General features: G+C 36.2%; 1 protein-coding gene and 1 long non-coding RNA gene across 6 annotated transcripts in view; one reads left to right on the forward strand and one right to left on the reverse strand.

The window, feature by feature from the left end:
• Positions 1-7,060: 7,060 nt before the first annotated feature.
• Positions 7,061-26,193, forward strand: part of disc1 (DISC1 scaffold protein) — a 57,215-nt gene continuing 38,082 nt past the window's right edge. The window contains exons 1-6 of one of the 5 annotated variants that reach the window (XR_007933168.1): positions 7,061-7,664; positions 15,634-16,478; positions 16,723-16,792; positions 19,660-19,813; positions 21,794-21,890; positions 22,039-22,250. Coding sequence is in view for 4 of the 5 variants with exons in the window: in XM_051916690.1 (XP_051772650.1) it covers positions 7,571-7,664; positions 15,634-16,478; positions 16,723-16,792; positions 19,660-19,813; positions 21,794-21,890; positions 22,039-22,250 (1,472 nt within the window). In the remaining variant the exon portion in view is untranslated. Of the gene's footprint in view, positions 7,665-11,186; positions 11,404-15,633; positions 16,479-16,584; positions 16,793-19,659; positions 19,814-21,793; positions 21,891-22,038; positions 22,251-26,193 lie in introns of those variants that run through there. The other 4 variants (XM_051916690.1, XM_051916692.1, XM_051916691.1 and 1 more) reach the window with 4 other exon arrangements.
• Positions 18,236-21,225, reverse strand: LOC127524824 (uncharacterized). The gene is made up of 2 exons (XR_007933171.1): positions 20,556-21,225; positions 18,236-19,807 (listed from the first exon to the last, which is right to left on the reverse strand). It is a non-coding gene; the product is annotated as an uncharacterized LOC127524824 (long non-coding RNA).

A 26,193-nucleotide genomic window follows, 5' to 3' on the forward strand; every position in this document is an offset into this window, starting at 1 on the left:
ATCGTCATACCATTAGAATTTCATCTAAAGAAATAGTTCTTTTAACCTCAAAAGCAATTTAACTTTAGAACTCGTCCTCTTTGAAATACAAATCTTTTGTAAATACAGTGTAATCCCACGTATCTGTAATCAGAAAAACAGGAATATAATCTAATTTCAGTCACCAGTTATCAATGATGATTGTAGTTTTGAACTTTCTTGATTACAAGCCGCTGTCAAAATGACACATTTAATTATTCCAGCTGCTACAAGAAGAGGCTACAAAAGCATCCACATCCGCGCGATTCTAGCCGGGACGCCTTCTTTATCTATACAGACGTGACGTAATGACGCAAAGATGAACGGCGGCAAACTCGTATTTCCCACGGAAACCGACCCGAACCACGCAAATTAGAAAACATTATTACAAGCTTACCGTTGTGAATCGGGCTAAGGTAAGGAGATAGTTTTGAACACTGATTGGTTATGTTCTTGCTCAATAATAGACCCTTTTGTTTCACAGACTGTGATGACGCGTTTAAATCCTGCAAAGTTTTTTTTTATATTTTATTTCATTTTTTATTTTTTGTTTAAATGTATGTACATTTATAACACTATACTTAGTATTATATTACCGTTGCATCAAATTACAAAAAACTAGTTAACGCTGCTGTGAGGGTCTTTCTAATACAGTGGCTATGAAAGTGACGGTAAAAATGACACCTTTCTCTCTTCTGACTGCCATTATCAATCGCTCTCTATTTTTTTCCTCTTTTTGAAAGTTATGAAAACACTATTGTGGAGTTTTTCTTTTGCTATTTGTGCAAATGGAAACGCAAAAAATATATTTAACGAAGTCTCTCATTCACCGCTAATATTTTACCCAACTATGACGACTTCCGCTTCTGAGAAACGTGAAAAGGGTCTATTGATTTTGGATAATTTCAATAACAGCAGAAGAAGAAAAAAAAAAAAAAAGGTTATGGACAGCATCTTTAAATTAGAAAAAAAAAAAATGGGGAAAAACACCTGGAATATTTCTTATATATAATAACATATACAAAAAAAAAAAAAAAAACGCAATTACAGGTCTCTAAAAATGTATTTGCAAGCTTTGATGACAAACAACCAGATCAAGCTTTTCTCTTTCCGTTAGCAGCCGTTAAATACCTTTGAAGGATATAAATGCCCCTGAGATTAATGGGCATGAATTAATGTAAAAGAAAACCTTTTTAAAAATACATTCAGTTGTTGATCACTATGATATTCTCAGGCTTTAGTGTTTTTATCGTTTCGACACAGCTTCCCTCTGAGAGCTCGAGATTTATGAAGTTGTACAATACTGACACATGGTGGCTGTCTCCGTAATTGCAGGTATGACGGCTAAATATAACAAATATATTCAGATCTCAAGCCAGGATGATGTTTTGAAGTAAACAGTCCTGGAGCTGGAATATAGACAATGTAAATATAAAATAGTTTTACATTTTTGGTCAGTATATAGGCCTACCAAGCTAACAAAAACATAATCTTAAAACATGTTTTGCTAACTTTCGTATTAAGTCATGAAAACTTTATTTCTGAACGTTCTCTGAACATTCAAAACGTCCAGTTTTTAAAAGTTTCAAAAAGTTATTTTTTTGGTTCTGCAAACATTCCGTTTTAGAATTTTGCAAACAATTGTTACTTTTGAATGTTCTCTGAACGTTCTGAAACAAATAGTAGCATTTAAAAAATTAAACTAAAACATTTCAGGAACAAAAAGTTTAATGAATGATGTATAAAGAACGTTTTGTTCCCTGTTAGCTGGGTAGTTCATATCACATAATGATGACTTTACTATTATTATAAAACATGCAAAACAGTAAAAAAAATATTTTTACTGATAGTGTACTTTGACTTTCATGTGTCAGCAAAAGTCATGTGAAAGTCATTAACATCCTTTATCTTACACCTCAAAATCTTATTCTGTGTGTTTATTGTATGTCAGATATTCTCCTTGACATACATTGACAATAGTTCAGTGGTTCACATTGGGACTTAAAGTCACAAGATCAGATGTTAATTTGATTTAGCTGTTTACTAAGAGACTTTGATTCTGACACTTTGATCGGTTTAGCTCAATTAAACCATTATGAGACAAGCACAGGCCTCAAATGAGACTTTCCACTGTCTATACAGCACAACACAAAGAGCGGCACTGTTCATCTGACCGAGGCTAACAGAGCCCAGTTCAGCTGAAAGAGAGAAAGACACACAACAGGAGCACTCTGTGTATCCGCATTACGCCTGGGAAGCGGATCAGATGTCTTATTATTCCAGACTGCTTATTATTCCAGTTTGTACTTCATGATAACAATGAAAATCTCTGAGTTAGACTATGTAAAATATATATACATAAGTACATTTATTAAGGGTACTTATATAGGGAAAAATCAACCGGTTACAGAACAGGTTCAACCCAGACAATATCTGTTAAACACAGCTTGAAGTACTAAAAACTTTAAATATAAGCCTACTCTTAACCAACATAAAAATCTTGGGTTATTTTTTGGGTTACTTTTCCAGTGTTTGGGTAGTTTTTGTGTTACCCAGATCCTGGGTCAGACGTAACAACCCAGTGTTTGGGTAGATTTTGTGTTACCCAGATCCTGGGTCAGACGTAACAACCCAGTGTTTGGGTAGTTTTTGTGTTACCCAGATCCTGGGTCAGACGTAACAACCCAGTGTTTGGGTAGTTTTTGTGTTACCAGATCCTGGGTCAGACGTAACAACCCAGTATTTGGGTAGTTTTTGTGTTACCCAGATCCTGGGTCAGAGGTAACAACCCAGTGTTTGGGTAGTTTTTGTTACCCAGATCCTGGATCAGATGTAACAACCCAGTCTTTGGGTAGTTTTTGTGTTACCAGATCCTGGGTCAGACGTAACAACCCAGTATTTGGGTAGGTTTTGTGTTACCCAGATCATGGGTCAGACGTAACAGCCCAGTGTTTGGGTAGTTTTTGTGTTACCAGATCCTGGGTCAGACGTAACAACCCAGTGTTTGGGTAGTTTTTGTGTTACCCAGATCCTGGGTCAGACGTAACAACCCAGTATTTGGGTAGTTTTTGTGTTACCCAGATCCTGGATCAGACGTAACAACCCAGTGTTTGGGTAGTTTTTGTGTTACCAGATCCTGGGTCAGACGTAACAACCCAGTATTTGGGTAGTTTTTGTGTTACCCAGATCCTGGATCAGACGTAACAACCCAGTGTTTGGGTAGTTTTTGTGTTACCCAGATCCTGGGTCAGACGTAACAACCCAGTATTTGGGTAGTTTTTGTTACCCAGATCCTGGATCAGACGTAACAACCCAGTGTTTGGGTAGTTTTTGTGTTACCAGATCCTGGGTCAGACGTAACAACCCAGTATTTGGGTAGTTTTTGTGTTACCCAGATCCTGGATCAGACGTAACAACCCAGTATTTGGGTAGGTTTTGTGTTACCCAGATCATGGGTCAGACGTAACAACCCAGTGTTTGGGTAGTTTTTTTGTTACCCAGATCCTGGGTCAGACGTAACAACCCAGTATTTGGGTAGGTTTTGTGTTACCCAGATCATGGGTCAGACGTAACAACCCAGTATTTGGGTAGGTTTTGTGTTACCCAGATCATGGGTCAGACGTAACAACCCAGTATTTGGGTAGTTTTTGTTACCCAGATCCTGGGTCAGACGTAACAACCCAGTGTTTGGGTAGTTTTTGTGTTACCCAGATCCTGGATCACACGTAACAACCCAGTATTTGGGTAGGTTTTGTGTTACCCAGATCATGGGTCAGACGTAACAACCCAGTGTTTGGGTAGTTTTTGTGTTACCCAGATCCTGGGTCAGACGTAACAACCCAGTATTTGGGTAGTTTTTGTGTTACCCAGATCATGGGTCAGACGTAACAACCCAGTATTTGGGTAGGTTTTGTGTTACCCAGATCATGGGTCAGACGTAACAACCCAGTGTTTGGGTAGTTTTTGTGTTACCCAGATCCTGGGTCAGACGTAACAACCCAGTATTTGGGTAGGTTTTGTGTTACCCAGATCATGGGTCAGACGTAACAACCCAGTATTTGGGTAGGTTTTGTGTTACCCAGATCATGGGTCAGACGTAACAACCCATTGTTTGGGTAGTTTTTGTGTTACCCAGATCCTGGGTCAGACGTAACAACCCAGTATTTGGGTAGTTTTTGTTACCCAGATCATGGGTCAGACGTAACAACCCAGTATTTGGGTAGTTTTTGTTACCCAGATCCCGGATCAGACGTAACAACCCAGTATTTGGGTAGTTTTTGTTACCCAGATCCCGGATCAGACGTAACAACCCAGTATTTGGGTAGTTTTTGTTACCCAGATCCCGGATCAGATGTAACAACCCAGTGTTTGGGTAGTTTTTGTGTTACCAGATCCCGGGTCAGACGTAACAACCCAGTGTTTGGGTAGTTTTTGTGTTACCAGATCCTGGGTCAGACGTAACAACCCAGTGTTTGGGTAGTTTTTGTGTTACCAGATCCTGGGTCAGACGTAACAACCCAGTGTTTGGGTAGTTTTTGTGTTACCCAGATCCCGGGTCAGACGTAACAACCCAGTGTTTGGGTAGTTTTTGTTACCCAGATCCCGGATCAGATGTAACAACCCAGTGTTTGGGTAGTTTTTGTTACCCAGATCCTGGATCAGACGTAACAACCCAGTGTTTGGGTAGTTTTTGTGTTACCCAGATCCCGGGTCAGGCGTAACAACCCAGTGTTTGGGTAGTTTTTGTTACCCAGATCCCGGATCAGACGTAACAACCCAGTGTTTGGGTAGTTTTTGTGTTACCCAGATCCTGGATCAGACGTAACAACCCAGTGTTTGGGTAGTTTTTGTTACCCAGATCCTGGATCAGACGTAACAACCCAGTGTTTGGGTAGTTTTTGTGTTACCCAGATCCTGGATCAGACGTAACAACCCAGTGTTTGGGTAGTTTTTGTTACCCAGATCCTGGATCAGACGTAACAACCCAGTATTTGGGTAGTTTTTGTTACCCAGATCCTGGGTCAGACTTAACAACCCAGTGTTTGGGTAGTTTTTGTGTTACCCAGATCCTGGATCAGACGTAACAACCCAGTATTTGGGTAGTTTTTGTTACCCAGATCCTGGATCAGACGTAACAACCCAGTATTTGGGTAGTTTTTGTTACCCAGATCCTGGGTCAGACGTAACAACCCAGTGTTTGGGTAGTTTTTGTGTTACCCAGATCCTGGATCAGACGTAACAACCCAGTATTTGGGTAGTTTTTGTTACCCAGATCCTGGATCAGACGTAACAACCCAGTATTTGGGTAGTTTTTGTTACCCAGATCCTGGGTCAGACGTAACAACCCAGTGTTTGGGTAGTTTTTGTGTTACCCAGATCCTGGATCAGACGTAACAACCCAGTGTTTGGGTAGTTTTTGTTACCCAGATCCCGGATCAGACGTAACAACCCAGTGTTTGGGTAGTTTTTGTGTTACCCAGATCCTGGATCAGACGTAACAACCCAGTGTTTGGGTAGTTTTTGTTACCCAGATCCTGGATCAGACGTAACAACCCAGTGTTTGGGTAGTTTTTGTGTTACCCAGATCCTGGATCAGACGTAACAACCCAGTGTTTGGGTAGTTTTTGTTACCCAGATCCTGGATCAGACGTAACAACCCAGTATTTGGGTAGTTTTTGTTACCCAGATCCTGGGTCAGACTTAACAACCCAGTGTTTGGGTAGTTTTTGTGTTACCCAGATCCTGGATCAGACGTAACAACCCAGTATTTGGGTAGTTTTTGTTACCCAGATCCTGGATCAGACGTAACAACCCAGTATTTGGGTAGTTTTTGTTACCCAGATCCTGGGTCAGACGTAACAACCCAGTGTTTGGGTAGTTTTTGTGTTACCCAGATCCTGGATCAGACGTAACAACCCAGTATTTGGGTAGTTTTTGTTACCCAGATCCTGGATCAGACGTAACAACCCAGTATTTGGGTAGTTTTTGTTACCCAGATCCTGGGTCAGACGTAACAACCCAGTGTTTGGGTAGTTTTTGTGTTACCCAGATCCTGGATCAGACGTAACAACCCAGTGTTTGGGTAGTTTTTGTGTTACCCAGAACCTGGGTCAGGCGTAACAACCCAGTGTTTGGGTAGTTTTTGTTACCCAGATCCCGGATCAGACGTAACAACCCAGTGTTTGGGTAGTTTTTGTGTTACCAGATTCTGGGTCAGACGTAACAACCCAGTGTTTGGGTAGTTTGTGTGTTCAAATTGGTGCATGTCTTCGGTAAAATACAGGTTTGTGTACGTTTTATTGTATCTAAAAATTCGTTATTGTTCTGTATATCATTGATGTTAAAATATGTTCTCAGAATTGTACACTGATTATTTATAGACAGGTTATGGAATCAGTCGCAGCATTTTTCAGCTACGAGTGAAACGCAGGGCGGCGGTCTAAAGTTATCAGTTCCCCCGCCGAACACAAGCCATTTCCAGCACGAGATCCAGCGACGTTACGGTGGAAACAGGACAACAGAGACTGGTCGATTACACTTGAATTACTTCTAAATGTTTCATTTTTACTTCTAATATTTGTTAAACGAGCTTAGATGTAGGCAACATGTATTAAAAACTATATAAAATATGCTATACTATAAAATATGTTCGAAAATAAAGGAATTATCATGCAAACCAGTGGTTGTGTGGAGTGTTTAAGAAAAGTTTAGAGGATTTAAGTTAATCCGTAAACATTAATTCATGTATGAAGAAACTATATTATAGTAAAAATGACATAACTGTAACAATATTTTAGTACATATTGTCTTGTTGAATATATAGCATAGATTTGACATTTGAACGTGTCAGGTGCATTTCAGATATCATTTTCAAGGCTATTTACACTTCTGATTTATCTACTGCATATTTATTTGCAATAATTGCCGGTTTGATGATTTGTAATGACATTCAGGCATCTTAAACGTGTCCAAATGTGAAGCCCGTCCAGTGCATGTAGCTGATGGGAGTTTTGCTTTAGTGTGAATCAGAGAATCAGAGGAGTCAAATTCCAGCAGACGTCACAGAAGCTCGTTCACAGCGCGCCACATAACGGGACAAAGTGCGGCTGTTATCCGGCTCTCGTCTGCTTTTTGACAACCATGTACCGTGGCTTCGTTTTTCACCCGGAAACAGGAAATAAAATAAAGAACCTTGAGGTATTTGATATGTATTAAACAGAGGGACACAAAGGCGAACTTTCTTCAGGTTTCCCGACAGCCTTTTCCTCTCACAGGAAACTCGCCATTTAAATCGCGTAACAAACAATTTTTTTTTTTTTCGTGGATCTGTTTTTCCTCAAGCATCGATTGAGATTACACATTTGACAACCCCTCTATCTGCGGACTATTATGTGGAAAGTATGAAGTAATATTTCGTATTTCTCTGGGAAAGTGAAAGGCGTCGGGTTCACGCGCAATAGCGCACGCGCCGCCCATCGGAGGATGGCACGCGCGGCGTTTGGAGTTTAACTTACCGCAACTAGTGCCGTGGATTTACCGGTTTTAAACCACCATGATGTTCGCAGGGATGATAAGGGTGGAGAACAACTCAAAAACACACAAAATGGACACTGAAACCACTTGTTACCGGTGCGCTGTGAGGACAGGTAAGGCAAAATACCATGGTATTTCTTGATATACATAAGCAGTGCATGAAAACAACGAAGGTCAGTGGAGTAAGTTTTACAAGAAAATACTATTTCAGTCTTTCTACTTCAAAATATCACATTTAATTCGATGTGTTAGTGTTGTTTCTTTGTAATGGCCTAATTTGTAAAATTAGCAAAACTAGCAATTTCTTAGTGAAAATGGTTTCAAATCCTTTCCTTTTTCATTATATATGTCAATCATTCATCTGATATCATCTGATGTAATAAATTGAGACACTAACAAAAAAAAGTACCAAAAGTTACCATGATATTATGTTTTATTGGACATAATATGATGCAAATGCTAGTTTTAAGTGAATACCATGGTATATACAGTTGTCATGGTGTATTATCAATGTCCCATGATGATATTACCATGTTTTTGAACGTTATATTGCTGCTGTTTGACATATACCATGGTAGTTCATTAAGCACCATGATATATTGTGAATTTAGATTGATTGGGACACCTTTTCCCAGTCATTTCAATGGCAAAAAGTGTCCAAATCACCCTGAATTCACCCTATATAAAATACCATGCTGTTACCATCTGAAACAATCACTGAACTTCAAGCTTCATGTCTTGATATTCCTAATGTGAAATATGATCTTTGGGAACACATTCTTTTCCTTTATTCCTCTCTTCCCACATCAAAGTTCACCAAACAGTGTCAGAATACATGAGCAGCTGGAGGTTTGGTGGTTGAATTATTTTTAAACATCCATCAGAAGGCTTTCACGAGTAACTGTGATGCGAGAAAGATCCTTTCCCATCATAACACCCCTTTGCAATTCAGATCTCGCTTTCAGACATAATATTGTTGGTACCCACAGGCAGGCGGCTCTAGAGAAACGTGAAACTCATGTAAACACACTTGCAGAATACAAGATCAAGATATGGGAGAGCAAACAGCATTTCAAATAGACTGTCAGCCTTGCAATGTCACAATCTGTATAGTAAAACGCTTACAAAAGCATTTGTGAGTGGCAGTGCTATAATGAGCAGTTGGCATGGTACTAATTGGCATGGCAAAGATTAGCGTCGACAGCCATCGAGATTAGAGTCAATAGAAGCTACTTAGATGCATCTGTGTTGTCAATCTGTCAAAGTCTCTGTTCTGCTCTTACATGCATGATTCTAATCTTCAGGGCAGTTTGAGCATCTTTATCTGTTTGTCAGATTGAAAAATAAGTTTACAGCCTTGGAATGCATGGAAGATTTTTACAGAATGTGCATCAAATAATGAAAAGATTATAATTATTCAATCACCCTCATGTCATTCCAAAGCGATTTGACTTTCCCTTCTTCTGTGAAACATGAAATAAGGTATTTAGCAGAAGTTCACGCTGCTCTTTTCCATATAACGAAAGCCGAAAAAGGTCTCATTCTTGCTGGTTATGAGATATGTGAAAACCAATGCCGTTCAGCATCATTCATTTCAAACAAATGGGTTTGGGATGACATAATTTTCCATTTTGGAATTTTCCTGTAACAGTGTGTTTTTTAGATTCATTTTCTGTTACATTTTCATAGTTCTCTTTCTCCTTTATCATCGGAATTGTTGAATTGTTTATGTTCAAATAGTTTCCTTAGTCACATAGTTTAGTGTGTGTGTGTGTGTGTGTGTGTGTGTGGGGTGGGGGGGGGGGGGGGTACTTTTCAGCTGGCTTGCGTCTCTCTGTGAGTGAACAGGAAGTGCGTCGAAACCTTTCGCCAGAACTTCAGCAGAACTGCAGCTGTTACATTAAATGCAGTACGGAGGGATTATTTTGTTTGTCAAATTCCCCTGTGCACGAGTCCCTAACTTAACAAACTACACCAGAAAACAACCCTGTGCTCTGAGAATCTATCTATCTATCTATCTATCTATCGTTCCATCATCCACCCATCCATATTCTATCTATCTATCCATCATCCATCCGACCGTCCATCCATCCATCTGTCCGTCCACCCATCCATCCTTCCGTCTGTCCATCCATCCTTCCGTCCATCCATCCATCCATCTACCCATCCATCCTTCCTTCCGTCCGTCCGTCCATCCACCCACCCATCCATCCTTCCGTCCGTCCGTCTGTCCATCTATCCACCCATCCACCCATCCGTCCACTTTTGAAATGACTGGGAAAAGGTGTCCCAATCCGTCCATCCACCCGTCCATCCATCCATCCATCCATCCATCCATCCATCCATCCATCCATCCATCTATCCATCCATCTACCCATCCACCCATCCATCCGTCCATCCACCCGTCCGTCCATCTATCCACCCATCCACCCGTCCATCCGACCGTCCATCCACCCATCCGTCCACTTTTGAAATGACTGGGAAAAGGTGTCCCAATCCATCCATCCTTCCGTCCATCCACCCGTCCATCCATCCATCCATCCATCCATCCATCCATCCATCCGTCCATCCACCCGTCCGTCCATCTGTCCGTCCGTCCGTCCATCCGTCCATCCATCCACCCATCCGTCCACCCGTCCATCCATCCATCTGTCCACCCACCCATCCGTCCGTCCATCCACCCATCCGTCCGTCCATCCATCTGTCCACCCACCCATCCACCCATCCGTCCACCCGTCCATCCATCCGTCTGTCCGTCCGTCCATCCATTTTTTTTTTTTTGTGCTTTTGTTATTTTATTAGTTTTTTAAATATTTCTAATTAGTCTTAATTTATTTTTAGTGCTGTCAATCAATTAAAACAATTAACTAATCAGACATTTTTTTTCCTGTAATTAATCGTGATTAAAAACTTTGGAGTTTTTAATATTTTTATATTGTAATAATTTCAGTTACTTTTCATATTAATGTAGAAACAACATAAAGACAGTGTATTTTAAATGTTTGTTTAATGGCTGCCGCTGCCGAACATGACGCGGATGTGACGCGCATCTCATTTTAACTCTTTAAGTTCATTTAAGACATTATTTAACTCATTTAAGACTGCTCTTATGAGGATACTCCACAAAACGGCCATTTTGGCATAATTCTGTGTGTTATTGTTTGTTCAAGCGCGAAAGAGAACTCAATACTGGTGCGCGTCTTTCTGTGTGTGTCACATGACACGACATTCACAGACAGCGCGTTCTCATTTGTCCTGTGGCGCTTGAATGGTTTAAAAGCATTTGTGTGAGTAAGAGCGTGATCATATAATGTAACGCTAGCCAAATTGGGAGGAAAAACGGATGCTAAATATTTTTAACACAATTAAACTGAAAAAATTAATCGCATGCGTTAATGTGCTAATTTTGACAGCACTTTATTTTATTTCAGCTTTATTTTATTTGGCAAAAATGCTTTGCTTTTAGACTTAGTTGCCGATAACAGCACTGGTGTGAACAACATGTTCCTCCTGAAGGGTTGTTGTGGGCGCAGAGAGAGCTGAGCTTTCTCTCACCATCATCTTAACTGTTGTGTTAAAAAGGAGAGAGGAAAAGACTTTGTCTATCGAACTCTCACTTCCTCAAACGCTCTGCCGTCACTGGACGAGTCACACCATACTTGCATGTGTAAGCGTGGTGAAACGTCTCCAGAGGAGAGTCTGAAGCGGATTGCTGTACTCCTCGTCACAATCCCTTTTCCTCTTTATGAGCTCCTCAGCATTCGGCCGTGTGTGTAAAGCGCTTGTGAGCAGCCAATGGGAGGCCGAGTAAAGCAGAAGTGTGTTTGGAGAGGGCCTCTCTAATCGACAAAGGTAAACACATGTTTCTCTCAGGGACACTTGAAAACTGGCTTTTTAATTCATGCTAATATTGATTGAAGGCTGTGTGGTGTTTCAACCGTTTATCAGTAATTAGTGGTGTTTGCAAAGTCAAGCATTTGTTACTATTGCACATACTTGGCGTTTCTCAAACCTATTTATTCTCCAGACATGAATGATTCCTCAATTCATGTCTTGTTGAGAAAATATGTGCCGTTATTTAACTTACAACTGATTAGATGCACCATTTTCACCTGCTGGAACATAAAACAGACATTTCCCATATACTTACTACTTTTTCCTCCCCTCTACTTGATCGTTTCATCTTTTCTTTTAGGGAATTGTAACAAACATGTGTCTTTAAAGAGACTTGTGACCGTTTCCTTCCCTTTTGAGGGGAAAGCAGACCTTTAGTGTTTTCTATCGACAGATGGTGGATGGTGAGTCTCAGTTGTGGTTGTAATTGAAGTGCAGGTGTGAACAGTGATGAGCTCGTGTTTGTACAGTCATTGCAAAGATGATTTCATTCATGCTGCTATTCTTCATTCAAAACATCTTCTTTAAAAAGAATCTTCTTTCTATCTATCTGTCTAACATAACGGCACATGCCTAGTGGATGAGTTGAATCAACTCCACAGCAACTACATAAATTTATCCACTAACCACTCAGAAACGTCCTAAAAGTTGTAACTTCTTCCTGAGTCTCTCCATCAGTGTCGACTCCGGTTTGAACAATGTAAGGCTGAACACCGTCGTCATTTTGGCTGCGTGAGATTCTCCAGCTTTGTTGTTGTTGAGCAACCGAAGCACGAGCTGTTAAAGCTCCACCCTCTTCTGGAAAGGGGGCCGGGAGCAGCAGCTCATTTGCATTTAAAGGGACACACACAAAAACGGCGTGTTTTTGCTCACACCCAAATAGGGGCAAATTTGACAAGCTATAATAAATGATCTGTGGGGTGTTTTGAGCTGAAACTTCACAGACACATTCTGGAGACACCAGAGACTTATATTACATCTTGTGAAAAGAGGATCAGATTTATATTCATTTTGCGGAGACACATTTGTGTGATCAAGTGTAAATGTTAAAATTTCCTGATAATTTACTCACCTCCATGTCATCCAAGATGTTCATGTCTTTCTTTTTTCAGTCGAAAAGAAATGAAGGTTTTTGAGGAAAACATTCCAGGATTTTTCTCCATATAGTGGACTTCACTGGGGTTCAACGGGTTGAAGGTCCAAATGTCAGTTTCAGTGCAGCTTCAAAGAGCTCTACATGATCCCAGACGAGGAATAAGAGTCTTATCTAGAGAAACCATCGGCCATTTTCTAAAAAAAATAAAAATTATGTACTTTTTAACCACAAATGCTCATCTTGCTCTGCTCTGCACCACGCATTACGTAATCACGTTGGAAAGGTCACGCGTGACGTAGGCGGAAGTACTGATCCAGTGTTTACAAAGCGAATGTGCAAAGAATAAGTCAAACGTCCTTTACAAAAAAAGGTAAAACAACGATGTTGGACGATTTTGAAGTTGGAGGAGAAAATGAGATGGAGTTTTTTGCCTTACTGCGGTACTTCCGCATAACCTTTCCAACATGATTACGTAATGCGTGGCACATCACAGAGCAGTGCAAGACGAGCATTTTTGGTTAAAAAGTACATAATTTTTACTTTTTTTAGAAAATGGCCGATGGTTTCTCTAGATAAGACTCTTATTCCTCGTCTGGGATCATGTAGAGCTCTTTGAAGCTGCACTGACACTAAAATTTGGACCTTCAACCCGTTGAACCCCAGTGAAGTCCACTATATGGAGAAAAATCCTGGAATGTTTTCCTCAAAAACCTTAATTTCTTTTTGACTGAAGAAAGAAACACATAAACATCTTGGATGACATGGGGGTGAGTAAATCATCAGGACATTTTAATTCTGAAGTGAACTAATCCTTTAACAAATCAGGCACATTGAAATATTCAAGTAAATATCCTGTCAAAAGGGGTCGGGTGACAAAAAAAGTTTGGAAATCCCTGCTCTAGTCGAGTGCTTGATAATGTCCTTTTGTCAGCGTCGCTCGAGCAGCTCTTCCTTTCTCTCTAGAAAACATTCTTCAGCCGTGACTTCATCTGCTCTTCATTAGCTCAGTGTAATTTATGGGGAAAGACCGAAATGTTAGAAGATAAAGAGAATCTTTGGCATCATTTTTCTTGCCTTATACATTTAGACTTTTTTTGAGAAAAAAAAAATTATATGCACACCATTTCAGACTATAGAAATCAGTGATATAAACTTTCGATTTCCCTCTATTTTCAGAGGTCAGGTTTTGTCTAGGTCTAGTCTGTGCTCTCGGCTCTCACAGTCCTGTGAATGGACTCACTGTTATTTCTCCCATGTGAGTTTGTGTGTTTATGTTTGAAAGATCTGCGAGAGACGCGTTTAATGGCGCTGCAGCTGTTCTCACTCTGTACACTGGACGGATTCTGCATTCGTTGCAGTGAGGGTTTGTGGGAAATGCGTTTAAATGAAGAGCCAATCACAGCTGCGGACAAAGAGTTCATTTGAGTGTTTCCACTGATCCGTCCCCTTCACCCACAGAACAGACCAGTGTGTTTTGCTGACTTGAAATGTAGAGGTTTTGATTTTATACTTGTATTCTCTTTGGTGTTTTGGGGCTTTTAATTTTATGATGGCTTGTCGTTTATGCATTTGAACTCATTTCAGCTAATCTTACAGTCAGTTTCACTCGGTCAGAGGAACGTTTTATTGCTCAGATGTGGATCTTTCATAGCTCAGAAGATTAATGATTCTCAATGAAGTATCAAATTAGTATCAGTCTTTTTAAATGCATTAATTTATTATAAAACAACTCTTTAGGGTTCCTGCAAATAATACTTATTTTATAATACTTTATTTTTTATTGATTTAATATTTAATGATGTTTCTTATTAAAGTTCCTTAGCAATAAAAATACAATTCCATAGTTGACATACAGTAAGGATAATATTTTATATATATATATATATATATATATATATATATATATATATATTAAATAGATAGATAGATAGATAGATATATACCATTATATATTACAATGGTAGCTTTGTGTAAAATTTAAGTGTAAAAAAACAACAACACTTTAAAAGTAAAAAAGTACATTATTAAATGTATTAAGTACATTTATTAAACTCTTAAAGTTGTTTTTATTGTGCATTTCCTGATATGCCCATTAGTTTTAATTTCAACTATTTAAAAAATTGAAAAAATATATTAAAGTTTTGTGTAAAACTAAAGTGTAAAATGTACAAAAAATGTTCAATTTAAATGTTAATAAATAAATTAAAAAAAGGTACAATATTTACTGATATATAATTTATTAAACTCTTAAAGTTGTTTTACTGTGCATTTCCTGATGTGCCCATTAGTTTTAAATTGAAATGTTTTAAAGTTTTTTTTAAATTAAAATTGTGTGTAAAATTAAAGTGTAAAATGCACAGAAAATGAATGAATTTATTGATATATAATTTATTAAATTCTTAAAGTTGTTTTTATTGTGCATTTCCTGATTTGCCCGTTAGTTTTAATTTCAACTATATAAAAAAATAAAGTTTTGTGTAAAATTCAAGTGTAAAATGTACATTTTAAATGTAAAAAAAAATTACAATATTACCGATGTAATTCATTCAACTCTTAAAGTTGTTTTTGTTGTGCATTACCTGATGTGCCCATTAGTTTTTATTTCAACTATTGAAAAATTAAAAAAATACATTAAAGTGTAAAATTAAAGTGTAAAATGTGCAAAAAATGTACATTTTAAATGTAAGTAAATAAATAATATACAGTATTTACTGATATATAATTTATTAAACTGTTTTAAATATTTTTATTTTTTAAAATTTCATTAAAGTTTTGTGTAAAATTAAAGTGTAAAATACATTTTTTTGTGCATATTTTAAATGTAAAAAAGTACAGTATTTAATATTTACAGTTGTTTTTACTGTGCATTTCCTGATGTGCCCGTTAGTTTCATTTCTCAACAGCTGCATTGCATTTGACAGACACACTGATCACAGGGAGATTTTACAGCTGAACCTCATGACTGCAGCTGTCATGGGTCATTATTTGTTTACAAAAATGCCATTGTGAAAGTTTGCATGTCAGATGTCCAAGTACCTCTCATGGTTTATTATCAAGACTAAGACGTTTAATCGCTAATCTGTTCTCAACAGGTGGTGCAACAGCGTCGGGAAGCCATCGCAGGTGGAGTTTCAGACGGCCGGGATACATGCGGTCAGAGCTGCTTAACCAGGTGGACGCTGCCAGAACGTCATGTGATTCTGAACGAGAACATTCCCAAACTCCCATTAGCTCGTCTACTAATGAGAACACTCAAAAGAGCGCTTCTAAACGCCCTAGTGAGAAAAGGCATAAGGATGTTTTCGAGAAAGACAACTCTTCGGATTCTTCCGAAACTCAAGAGGAAAATTCTCTAATGCAATCGTGTGACATTTTCAACTCGAGCTTTAGTTTCATTCAGCAGTCGTTAGAAACTAGTGATTTTTTAGATGTGAGCACGAACAGTTCATCTAAATCTGTAAACAAACAATCTGAATCGACTTCATGGGACCAACTGAAGTCTGAAACTTCAAACTCAGGTGTTTTAAAACCTCACGCTCCTTTAGTAAATCACTCAGAGATCAGCTCTGTTCCAATTAGCCAATCAGGACATGAGGATTTCACATTAAGACATTTGCATTGCTCGATTGGTCAGGTGGTGCCACAAAAAGGGCTGTTATTGGATCGAGATCTGTGGCTAGCAGACCTGGACATGCAGACCTCGTCCTCCATGACGTCTTATGCAAAAGGAAACATCCAGGACTCAGACTCTGGCTCTCTGGACCCTGAAGTCACGTCTTCGATCTCGATTGACTCGTCAGACTCGACCTCGGCCTCGTCGGTCACCTCTGGCTACGACAGCGCCACCCCGTCCTCAGACCAGAGTCGGGACGGCCTGATAAAGAAGTACGAGGATGTTCTGCAAGACTGTCTGCAGAACAATCGCACAAACACCAAGGTCAGTACCACACAACAATGTTTAAGGTATCTCCATAATCATACATTTTATTAATATTTAATAATGTTTGCAACTATTGCTCATAACACTGCAAAAAATGCTAAAAGACCTTTTACTTGCTAAAAAAGTCCAAAGATTGCATGCAACAGTTTTTGATCATGCTGATAATTTAGAGGCCTTAGAAATTTTCGTATAGATAATATGATTTAGTGGGCTTAATAGGTACAATGTTTTCCCTCTTTAGATTGAGTCCATAATGACGAAGCTTCAGAGATTACAGCACAAAGCGGTTTTGGACGACGACTATGACACAGGTCAGACGTATTACATGCTCAGTGCTTGTTTGATTAATTATTATTATAATGAAAGTTTGTTTCTCTGCCTAATAGTATGTGTATATTTAGTATAAATACTGAAACAGAATTGAGTTCTTATTCTAAAATATAATTAAAGGTGCAGTAAGCAATTTCTGAGAAAGTGGATCAGACCGAGCACCACAACATGTAGCCAGTCAGCAGTAGGGGGCGTGTCCACTCATGATGGGGGAGGAGAAAGAGTGAGCCAATCAGCAGTAGGGGGCGTGTCCACTCATGATGGGGGAGGAGAAAGAGTGAGCCAATCAGCAGTAGGGGGTGTGTCCACTCATGATGGGGGAGGAGAAAGAGTGAGCTAATCAGCAGTAGGGGGCGTGTTCACACAGGATGGGGGAGGAAAAAGAGTGAGCCAATCAGCAGTAGGGGGAGTGTCCACTCATGATGGGTGAGGAGAGAGAGAGCTAATCAGCAGTTGGGGGCGTGTCCACTTATGATGAGGGAGGAGAGAGTGAGCTAATCAGCAGTAGGGGGCGTGTCCACTTATGATGGGGGAGGAGAAAGAGTGAGCAAATCAGCAGTAGGGGGCGTATCCATACATGATGGGTGAGGAGAGAGAGAGCTAATCAGCAGTTGGGGGCGTGTCCACTTATGATGAGGGAGGAGAGAGTGAGCTAATCAGCAGTAGGGGGCGTGTCCACTTATGATGGGGGAGGAGAAAGAGTGAGCAAATCAGCAGTAGGGGGCGTGTCCACTCATGATGGGTGAGGAGAAAGAGTGAGCCAATCAGCAGTAGGGGGCGTGTCCACTCATGATGGGTGAGGAGAAAGAGTGAGCCAATCAGCAGTAGGGGGCGTGTCCACTCATGATGGGTGAGGAGAAAGAGTGAGCCAATCAGCAGTAGGGGGCGTGTCCGCTTATGATGAGGGAGAAGAGAGAGAGCTAATCAGCAGTTGGGGGCGTGTCCACTCATGATGGGTGAGGAGAAAGAGTGAGCCAATCAGCAGTAGGGAGTGTGTCAACTCATGATGGGAGAGGAGAGAGAGTGAGCCAATCAGCAGTAGGGGGTGTGTCCACTCATGATGGGGGAGGAGAGAGAGTGAGCCAATCAGCAGTAGGGGGCGTGTCCACTCATGATGGGAGAGGAGAAAGAGTGAGCCAATCAGCAGTAGGGGGCGTGTCCACTCATGATGGGAGAGGAGAGTGAGTGAGCCAATCAGCAGTAGGGGGCGTGTCCACTCATGATGGGGGAGGAGAGAGAGTGAGCCAACTTTTTGTTCTTGTTGTTCGTTCATCATCTTCGCTTTATTTTTCGCACAGCTTTATTTTCTGTTATGATAAAGAGACATCCACTCTTGCATTGTGTGATTGTGTATTTTGGGGGAGGAGCAGTGAAGGGAGGGGTGTGTTTGTTTGAGTTGAAATATCAACAGTGTTCAACAATGATTCTCAGAAATTGTGTACTGCACCTTTAATGCACCATCAAAAATAACTTGTCATTGCTTCACATTTTAATCTTAAAGGATGTTCCTACTCCATAAAGTATCTGTGAATTTCAGCCCAGTTTATGTCCAAATAAGTCCACAGCTGATGACAGAAGACAAAAACAGTTTCAACACATTTATGTGGCGTGTTAACACACCCAAACACTCCCGGCTGATTGTCCATACTCAGCAATGATGACCTCAAACCAGACCAAACACATTATCTTGTGATTGCTCACTTGAGAGCAAGAATATTTACGCCTGTCACATGAAGTTTGTGCTTGCGATTAATTGTCACACAAATAACTGTGATTTAACCATTTATTTCTGTTTTGTTTCTTACAGTGTAAGCTTAATATGTTATTTTTTACTCTGAATCGTATATAATGTAATAATAAAAGTTATAATGAAATAGGCCCTCATGAATCATGATTGACTTTAATGCTGGGAAAATAAATCTTTATCTTGCATGTGTGCTGTTTCACATGCTATTTTTAAACAGTATTAGACAGTACACTGTATTTACTGTACAGTATGTAGTACATTATTAATAGTCCATAACTTTCAGACAGTTCTGTGATTCATTGTCAAACAGCGCCATCTGCTGGTCATCATGCAGTACCAGTGTGCTTTTCATGGAGACATGACTTGTATGGTTTTATTTTATTATGGAAAGAAAATAGTCTTAATTTCTATATCTCTTACTTCATTAGTTACCCAAAAGAGTCCCTCTACATCTTCACCATGTGATCTTGTAAAACTACTTCTTCAATTTGATCAGATGATTGACCTACATTTGTCAGCTGGAAGCCTTTTTCCCCTCTTTAGAGCCCAACAAACCTTGTGACTTACATAACTGGACTTTTCCCAGACCCTGATCTCTCTGTGTGTGTGTGTGTGTGTAAAGTGGGTCAGTTGTGTTTGTTTTATGCTGTCTTATACTCTCAAACACAGACATTTCCTGCAGCGTCGATTTAAATGATGGTATTTGGCTGTTTTTAAAATTAAATAGCAAGTAAATAGAATTTATTTATATAGCATTTCTAAACATGGCTAAGCTGACCAAAGTGCTGTACAAAGTACATACATATCATACATAATATAAAGCAACATAAAATAATTAGAGATGCACCGATATGAAAATCTTGGCCGATGCTGATAACCGATAATTCTTTATATTTGAAAGCCGATAACCGATATATTAGCCGATAAATCTGTCTGTGTTTGTTATGAATATTTATTTTGACGCAGGATGAATTTAGCATTTTTATAATGTTTTTGTATTGAGTTTGACCTAAATTGACCGGAAACAGGTGTACATTTGTGTTTGGCTTGAGCTTTACTCCGTCAAAGAAAGACAAGTCTAAATAGTGTTTGTGTGTTCAGCCGAGCGCTTTGGGAAGAAATTGGAGGAACTGCGGAAAGAGAGAGCGACACTTAAGCCTGGTCTCCCATCCAGACATCCTGAGGTCACTGGATTTCTGGAGCGTCTCAGGACAGCCGTGCACAGCGCCCTCCGCAGGACAGATGCGGACTGCAGGTTTGGAAATCATGCCTTCATTCATTTTGAGAACTTTTTTAACTGTTCAAATGTTTGGTAATGGTAAGATGCATTTATTTCAGCAAAAAATACAGTAAAAAATTAAACATTCCAAATTAAAATCACTGTTTTCTATTGTAAAATTGTGATTTGTGATCAAAGCTGTATTTTCAGCATCATTACTCCAGTCTTCAGCGTCACATGATCCTTCAGAAATCATTCTAATATGATGATTTGCTGCTCAAGAAACATTTCTGATTATTATCAATGTTGAAAACCGCTTCATATTTTATTTTTCAGGATTCTCTGATGAATAGAAAGTTCAAAAGAACAGCGTTTATTTGAAATAGAAATCTTTTGTAACATTATAAATGTTTTTACTGTTACTTTTGATCAATTTAGTGCATTCTTGCTGAATAAAAGGATCAGTTCCACTAAAAAAAAATCTAATCCGACTTGATGTTCTCTAATACTGTACTTCACTCTATTGTATTTGAAGGCTGGTTAGATGATGGTAGTTTCAGAAATAACCCTTTAGAACAGGAAAACAAACAGGTGGGGCGGCAGTGCTAGAGGAATGTGTCTAAACAGCACTTCCTGTTGCGTATTGTTTCCAAATGTTTATCTTTGTACAGTTTGGCGGCTGTAGCTCAGAGACACTCATCAAAGAAACAACACTAGAGTAATAATGCTTAAAGGATTAGTTCACTTCTGAATTAAAATGTCCTGATAATTTACTCACCCCCATGTCATCCAAGATGTTCATGTCTTTCTTTCTTCAGTCGAAAAGAAATGAAGGTTTTTGAGGAAAACATTCCAGGATTTTTCTCCATATAGTGGACTTCACTGGGGTTCAACGGGTTGAAGGTCCAAATGTCAGTTTCAGTGCAGCTTCAAAGAGCTCTACACGATCCCAGACGAGGAAAAAGAGTCTTATCTAGAGAAACCATCGGCCATTTTCTAAAAAAAATAAAAAATTATATACTTTTTAACCACAAATGCTCGTCTTGCACTACTTTGTGATGCGCCACACATTACGTAATCATGTTGGAAAGGTCACGCGTAAATTCATAATATATTTAACCAGCTGTAAAAAAAAAATTAATTCACTATAATCATTGAGACACTGATTAGAAGTGACACAGATTTAGTGTTATTTTAATATTATTTATGTGCTATTATAGTATTTATTTATATTTTGAATTGGCTTTTATTTTTATATATACATATTTCATTTCATAATAAAGAATTAGTATTATTATTCATAACAACTGTATATATGTATTAAATATAATTGATTAGCATATACTATAATATTCAATATATTTATATATTAATTATTTAAATATATTATAATACATTTATTTTGAATTTTGATTTTTAAATATTTCTTTAAAATGATTTATGCTTTATAATTGATTTACTATTCAATCTTTTATTATTATTATAGATAATAATTGTATTGATTTCATATAATCTATTAAAATATATTATAATATTATAATAAATTTGATGATGATGATTATGATAATAATAGTAATAATAATAACACTAATAAATAATGATTCACTATTGATTTACTACCATTATTGTTATTATTATATTTAATACATTTGTATATTAATTATTTAAATATATTATAATACATTTATTATTTTGAATTAGCTATTTATATTTACAGTATATTTCATTTGTTTACATTTTAGTAGTTTTTTTTATTTTAAATATCTCTATATAGCTTTTATGTATTTTTAATTCAGTTTTAGTAAATTTAGTACTTATTTTATTTCAGTTAGTTGCCATTTTCTCAATTATTTCTTTTAAATTTATTTCTTTAAAGTTTGTTTTTCATGAAATATTTACATTTTATTTTATGTCAGCTTTATTTCAGTTACCAAACATTATTTTAAATGGTTTTAGTTAACGATAGCAAGACGTTTCTAATCATGCGGGTGATTATAAACACATGTTTTCAAACAGGCAAAATGGTGAAGTGAGTGACGATCAGGGATCAAGCAGCTCTCAGATTCGACCTCAAACACGGGAGAAGCTGTTAGAGAAAAAACAGAGGATTCAGGTGAACACAAATATATGATCATCGCTGATATATGATTATTGAGAGCATAACATATGCATATTAACTTATTGCTTGAATAAGAAGTATGCATTGCTGTTCAAGACTTTGTAATGGGTTGTAAGTTGAAGGATGTGTTGTGCTCGTACAGAAGGAGATGTGTGAGCTTCAGCGGCGGCTGGAGGAGCTGCAGGAGCAGAGCAGAGCTGTGGAGATGCAGCTGGAGGTGGAGGAGCTCGAGGGGCCCGTCCTGAGAGCCTGTGATTCGGCTCAGCTGCGTCTGACGGGTCGAGCGCTGGACGACATGATCGCCTCTGAACATCGGCCGCTGATCAGCTTGTCTCCACCAGCAGAGATCATCAGGTGAGGGGAAATATGGGAAAGTGATTGAGGAACAAATATTTAGTGTGTGCGCGAAACACTCTTTTAGGGTTTATTTACTCACACTTCTGGAGGTTGAGCATCACTTACTGGAGTCTGGAGTCATTATGAGCTGAACTTTTCCCCTCAGCTGGTCTCATACACATTCAAACCTGACATCACTAATGGACCACAATGCATTTTAAGGCACTATGTTTGAAAAAGTGCACATGTAAATGAGGTTTGCAAGGGAGTGGATGATTAGAAAGTTTAGAAAGTGAATTAATAATAATAATTTATTTTATTAATATTGTTGATAATAATAACAAAACACCAACAGAAATAATAATAATGATTTTTGTTGTTATCAATAACAACAAGAATAATAATAGTTATTGTTTATTATTATTAAAATGATTTGATATTGATTGGTTATTTTTATTATTGATGATGATGATAATTATAATAATATTAATGAAGAATAATTTATTATGATTTACTATCAATTTACTAATTATTATTATAGATAATAATTTATTTAATATAATTTATTAAAATATATTAGAGTATTTTCATACATTTGATGATGATGATGATGATAACAGTAGTAATAATAATAACACTAATAAAGAATGATTTATTATGCTTAACTATTGAATTATTACTGTTGCTATTGTTATTGTATTTAATATAATTTAATAAAATATATTAGAATATTTTCATAAATTTGATGATGATGATAATAGTAATAATAACAACAACACTAATAAAGAACGATTTATTATGCTTTACTGTTGATTTACTACTATTATTGTTATTATAGATAATAATTGTATTTATTTAATATAATTTATTAAAATATTTTATAATATAATATTTTCTTACATTTGATAATGATGATGATAACAGTAATAATAACAACACTAATAAAGAGTAATTTATTATGCTTTACTACTTGATTTACTACTACTACTATTATTACAGAAAATAATTGTATTTATTTAATATAATTATTAAAATATTTTATAATATTTTAATAAATTTGATAATGATAATAATAGTAATAATAAAACTAATAAAGAATGATTTATGCTTTACAATTGATTTACTATTAAATCTTTTATTATTATTATTATTATTATTATAGATAATAATTGCATTGATTTCATATAATCTATTAAAATATATTATAGTAAATTCGATGATGATGATGATAATTATGATAATAATAGTAATAATAACACTAATAAATAATGACTTATTATGATTCACTATTGATTTACTACCCTTATTGTTATTATTATAGATAATAATTGTATTTATTTTATATAATTAAAATATTTTATAATATTTTAATAAATTTGATGATGATAATAATAATAGTAATAATAATAACAACACTAATAAAGAATGATTTATGCTTTACAATTGATTTACTATTAAATCTTTTATTATTATTATTATTATTATAGATAATAATTGTATTGATTTCATATAATCTATTAAAATATATTATAATATTATAAAATATTTGATGATGATGATGATTATGATAATAATAGTAATAATAATAACACTAATAAATAATGACTTCACTATTGATTTACTACCATTATTGTTATTATTATAGATAATTGTACTCATTTAATATAATCTATTACAATATATTATAATATTTTAATGTATTTAAATATGAATCATGATTTACTGTTGATTTACTATTATTATTGTTATTATTATTGATGATAACAATGATTATTTATGATTTACTATTGATTTATTATTATTATTATTATTGTTGATAATAATAATAATAATAATAATAATAATAATAATTTTATATAATATAATTCATTTTTAATATAATGTATTAAAATATAATATTTTAAGAATTAAAATATTAATATATTATTTAAATTTTTTATTATTATTATTGATGTGCATTCATAGATATATCAGCTGACTCATAAGATCTAGAGCTATCTGCTTTATTAATGTCATTATGCCATCAGGTTTATTAAAGAATTATATAATTACAAGTGGAAGTTCGAGTATATAATCTGATACCTTTGTGATACCATCAGTGAGAGCCGGTAATATTAAAAACTCTCTTCTTTTTGACCTCTTTGCTGTAATTTTTGTATAATTTCTTCTTCTGTCCATCTGGTCAGGGCAGAACAGAAACGACAGGTGACATTTTAAGTGTACAGTACAGTTCACTGTCATGACGTTAGATGTGCCAGTCAGCCGTGACATTTTGAGATTGACATGCTTCAGTCGAATCTCATCTTCAGTGGCTTCAGTTTTTGGAGGAGTTTCAGGGAGACTTTCTGGTGAAAGAACAAAGGGCAACGAAACGTCTGCCTCCGAGCAGAGAAATATTGAACTCTAGATTGCATGACTCTGTTTGGTCTCTCACAGATTGATTTTGATGCATATGTAGATTTATTGGAGGTACGGTGCAGATTGAGGTCATAACATTGAGCTGAGCTAAACAAACCCTGCTGAGAGATTGATTTATTTTCTCCTGCGAGGGCCGATTTTAAAGCGAGTTTTGAGGAGAAGCAGCTGAGTCCACACGGACTCTTCAGTGCTATTTTTGCTCATGCAATCCTCTCTCCCTACATCTCTCTTCTATTGAGTTTTTACCTGGGCCTTCTGGAAACGAGACACTTTTCAGCACGGTTATGAATTTTTATTGCTTTCAGGATCCAGACGCTTGTCCAAAACCTGCACGTAATGTTTAAGAAGAATAGCTGACATTTTAAACCTTTTCTTAGTCTGAGATGTGTTACTGATATCTTATTAATCTGAAGAGGGATCTGTTTATAACCAGCAGGAGGCGCTTTATGCATTTATATTTAATGCTTTATTTAAACACTCACAACCTGTTATACAATAGTACTTGCTTACTTGTGTTTATTAGTGCTGTTTGCAAAATCAAGGACCATTATTACTATTTGGCACTATATGACTTTAATGTTCAAATCTCATTATTTCATTTTATTTTACTTTATTTTATGTTATTTTTTTATTTTACTTAAATTTTTATTATTTTACTTTAATTTTTATTATTTTATTTTATGTATTCTCTTAACAGAAAAGTAAAAATACAATAAAATAAAATAAAAAAAAAATCTTAAATACAATACATGCACATTTTTTGTTAAGAGTATCTTAAATAAAGTAAAACATAAATGGAAAAAATATAAATAAATAAATAATAGATTGAATAAAAATAATATAAATCCTACATACAACATAAATTTGTGTCACAATGTCTTAAATAAAATAAAATAACAAAATAAAATAAAATACAACATACATTTGTGCCACATTTTATTTGATTAAGATATTCTCTTAAAACATTTTATGTGGCACAGTTATTTTATTTTATTTTATTTTAATAAGATGTTCTCCTAACAAACGAATTTATGTGGCACAAATGTATGTTGTATTTAAGATTTTAACTTATTTTATTATTATTTTTTATTTTGTTTACTTTTAACAAAGAAACAAATGTGTTGTATTTTAGATTTTACTTTTGTTTTATATATTATCTTAACAGAAAAGTAAAATAAAATAAAAAAATACAATGAATAAAATAAAATTACATATATATATATATAATAAAATTTAATTAAATACAACATACATTTGTGCCACACTTTTTTTTTTTTTGTAAAGAGTATCTTAAATAAAATAAAATTAATAAATACATAAAAATCCTAAATACAACAAAGTTGTGCCACGTAAACTTTTTAAGAAAATATCTTACATGAAATAAAATAAAATACGTCTTATCTTATTTTTATTAGATGTTCTCTTACAAAAAAAATAATGTGGCACAAATATATGTCGTATTTCAGATTTTTATTTAATTTAATTTTTTTTACTTTTTTTACTCTCAATAAAAAAATGCAGCTGCTGTCCCTCCACAATGGCA

This window comes from Ctenopharyngodon idella, chromosome 13, assembly GCF_019924925.1.
Source record: "Ctenopharyngodon idella isolate HZGC_01 chromosome 13, HZGC01, whole genome shotgun sequence".
NCBI classification, from domain to species: Eukaryota; Metazoa; Chordata; class Actinopteri; order Cypriniformes; family Xenocyprididae; genus Ctenopharyngodon; species Ctenopharyngodon idella.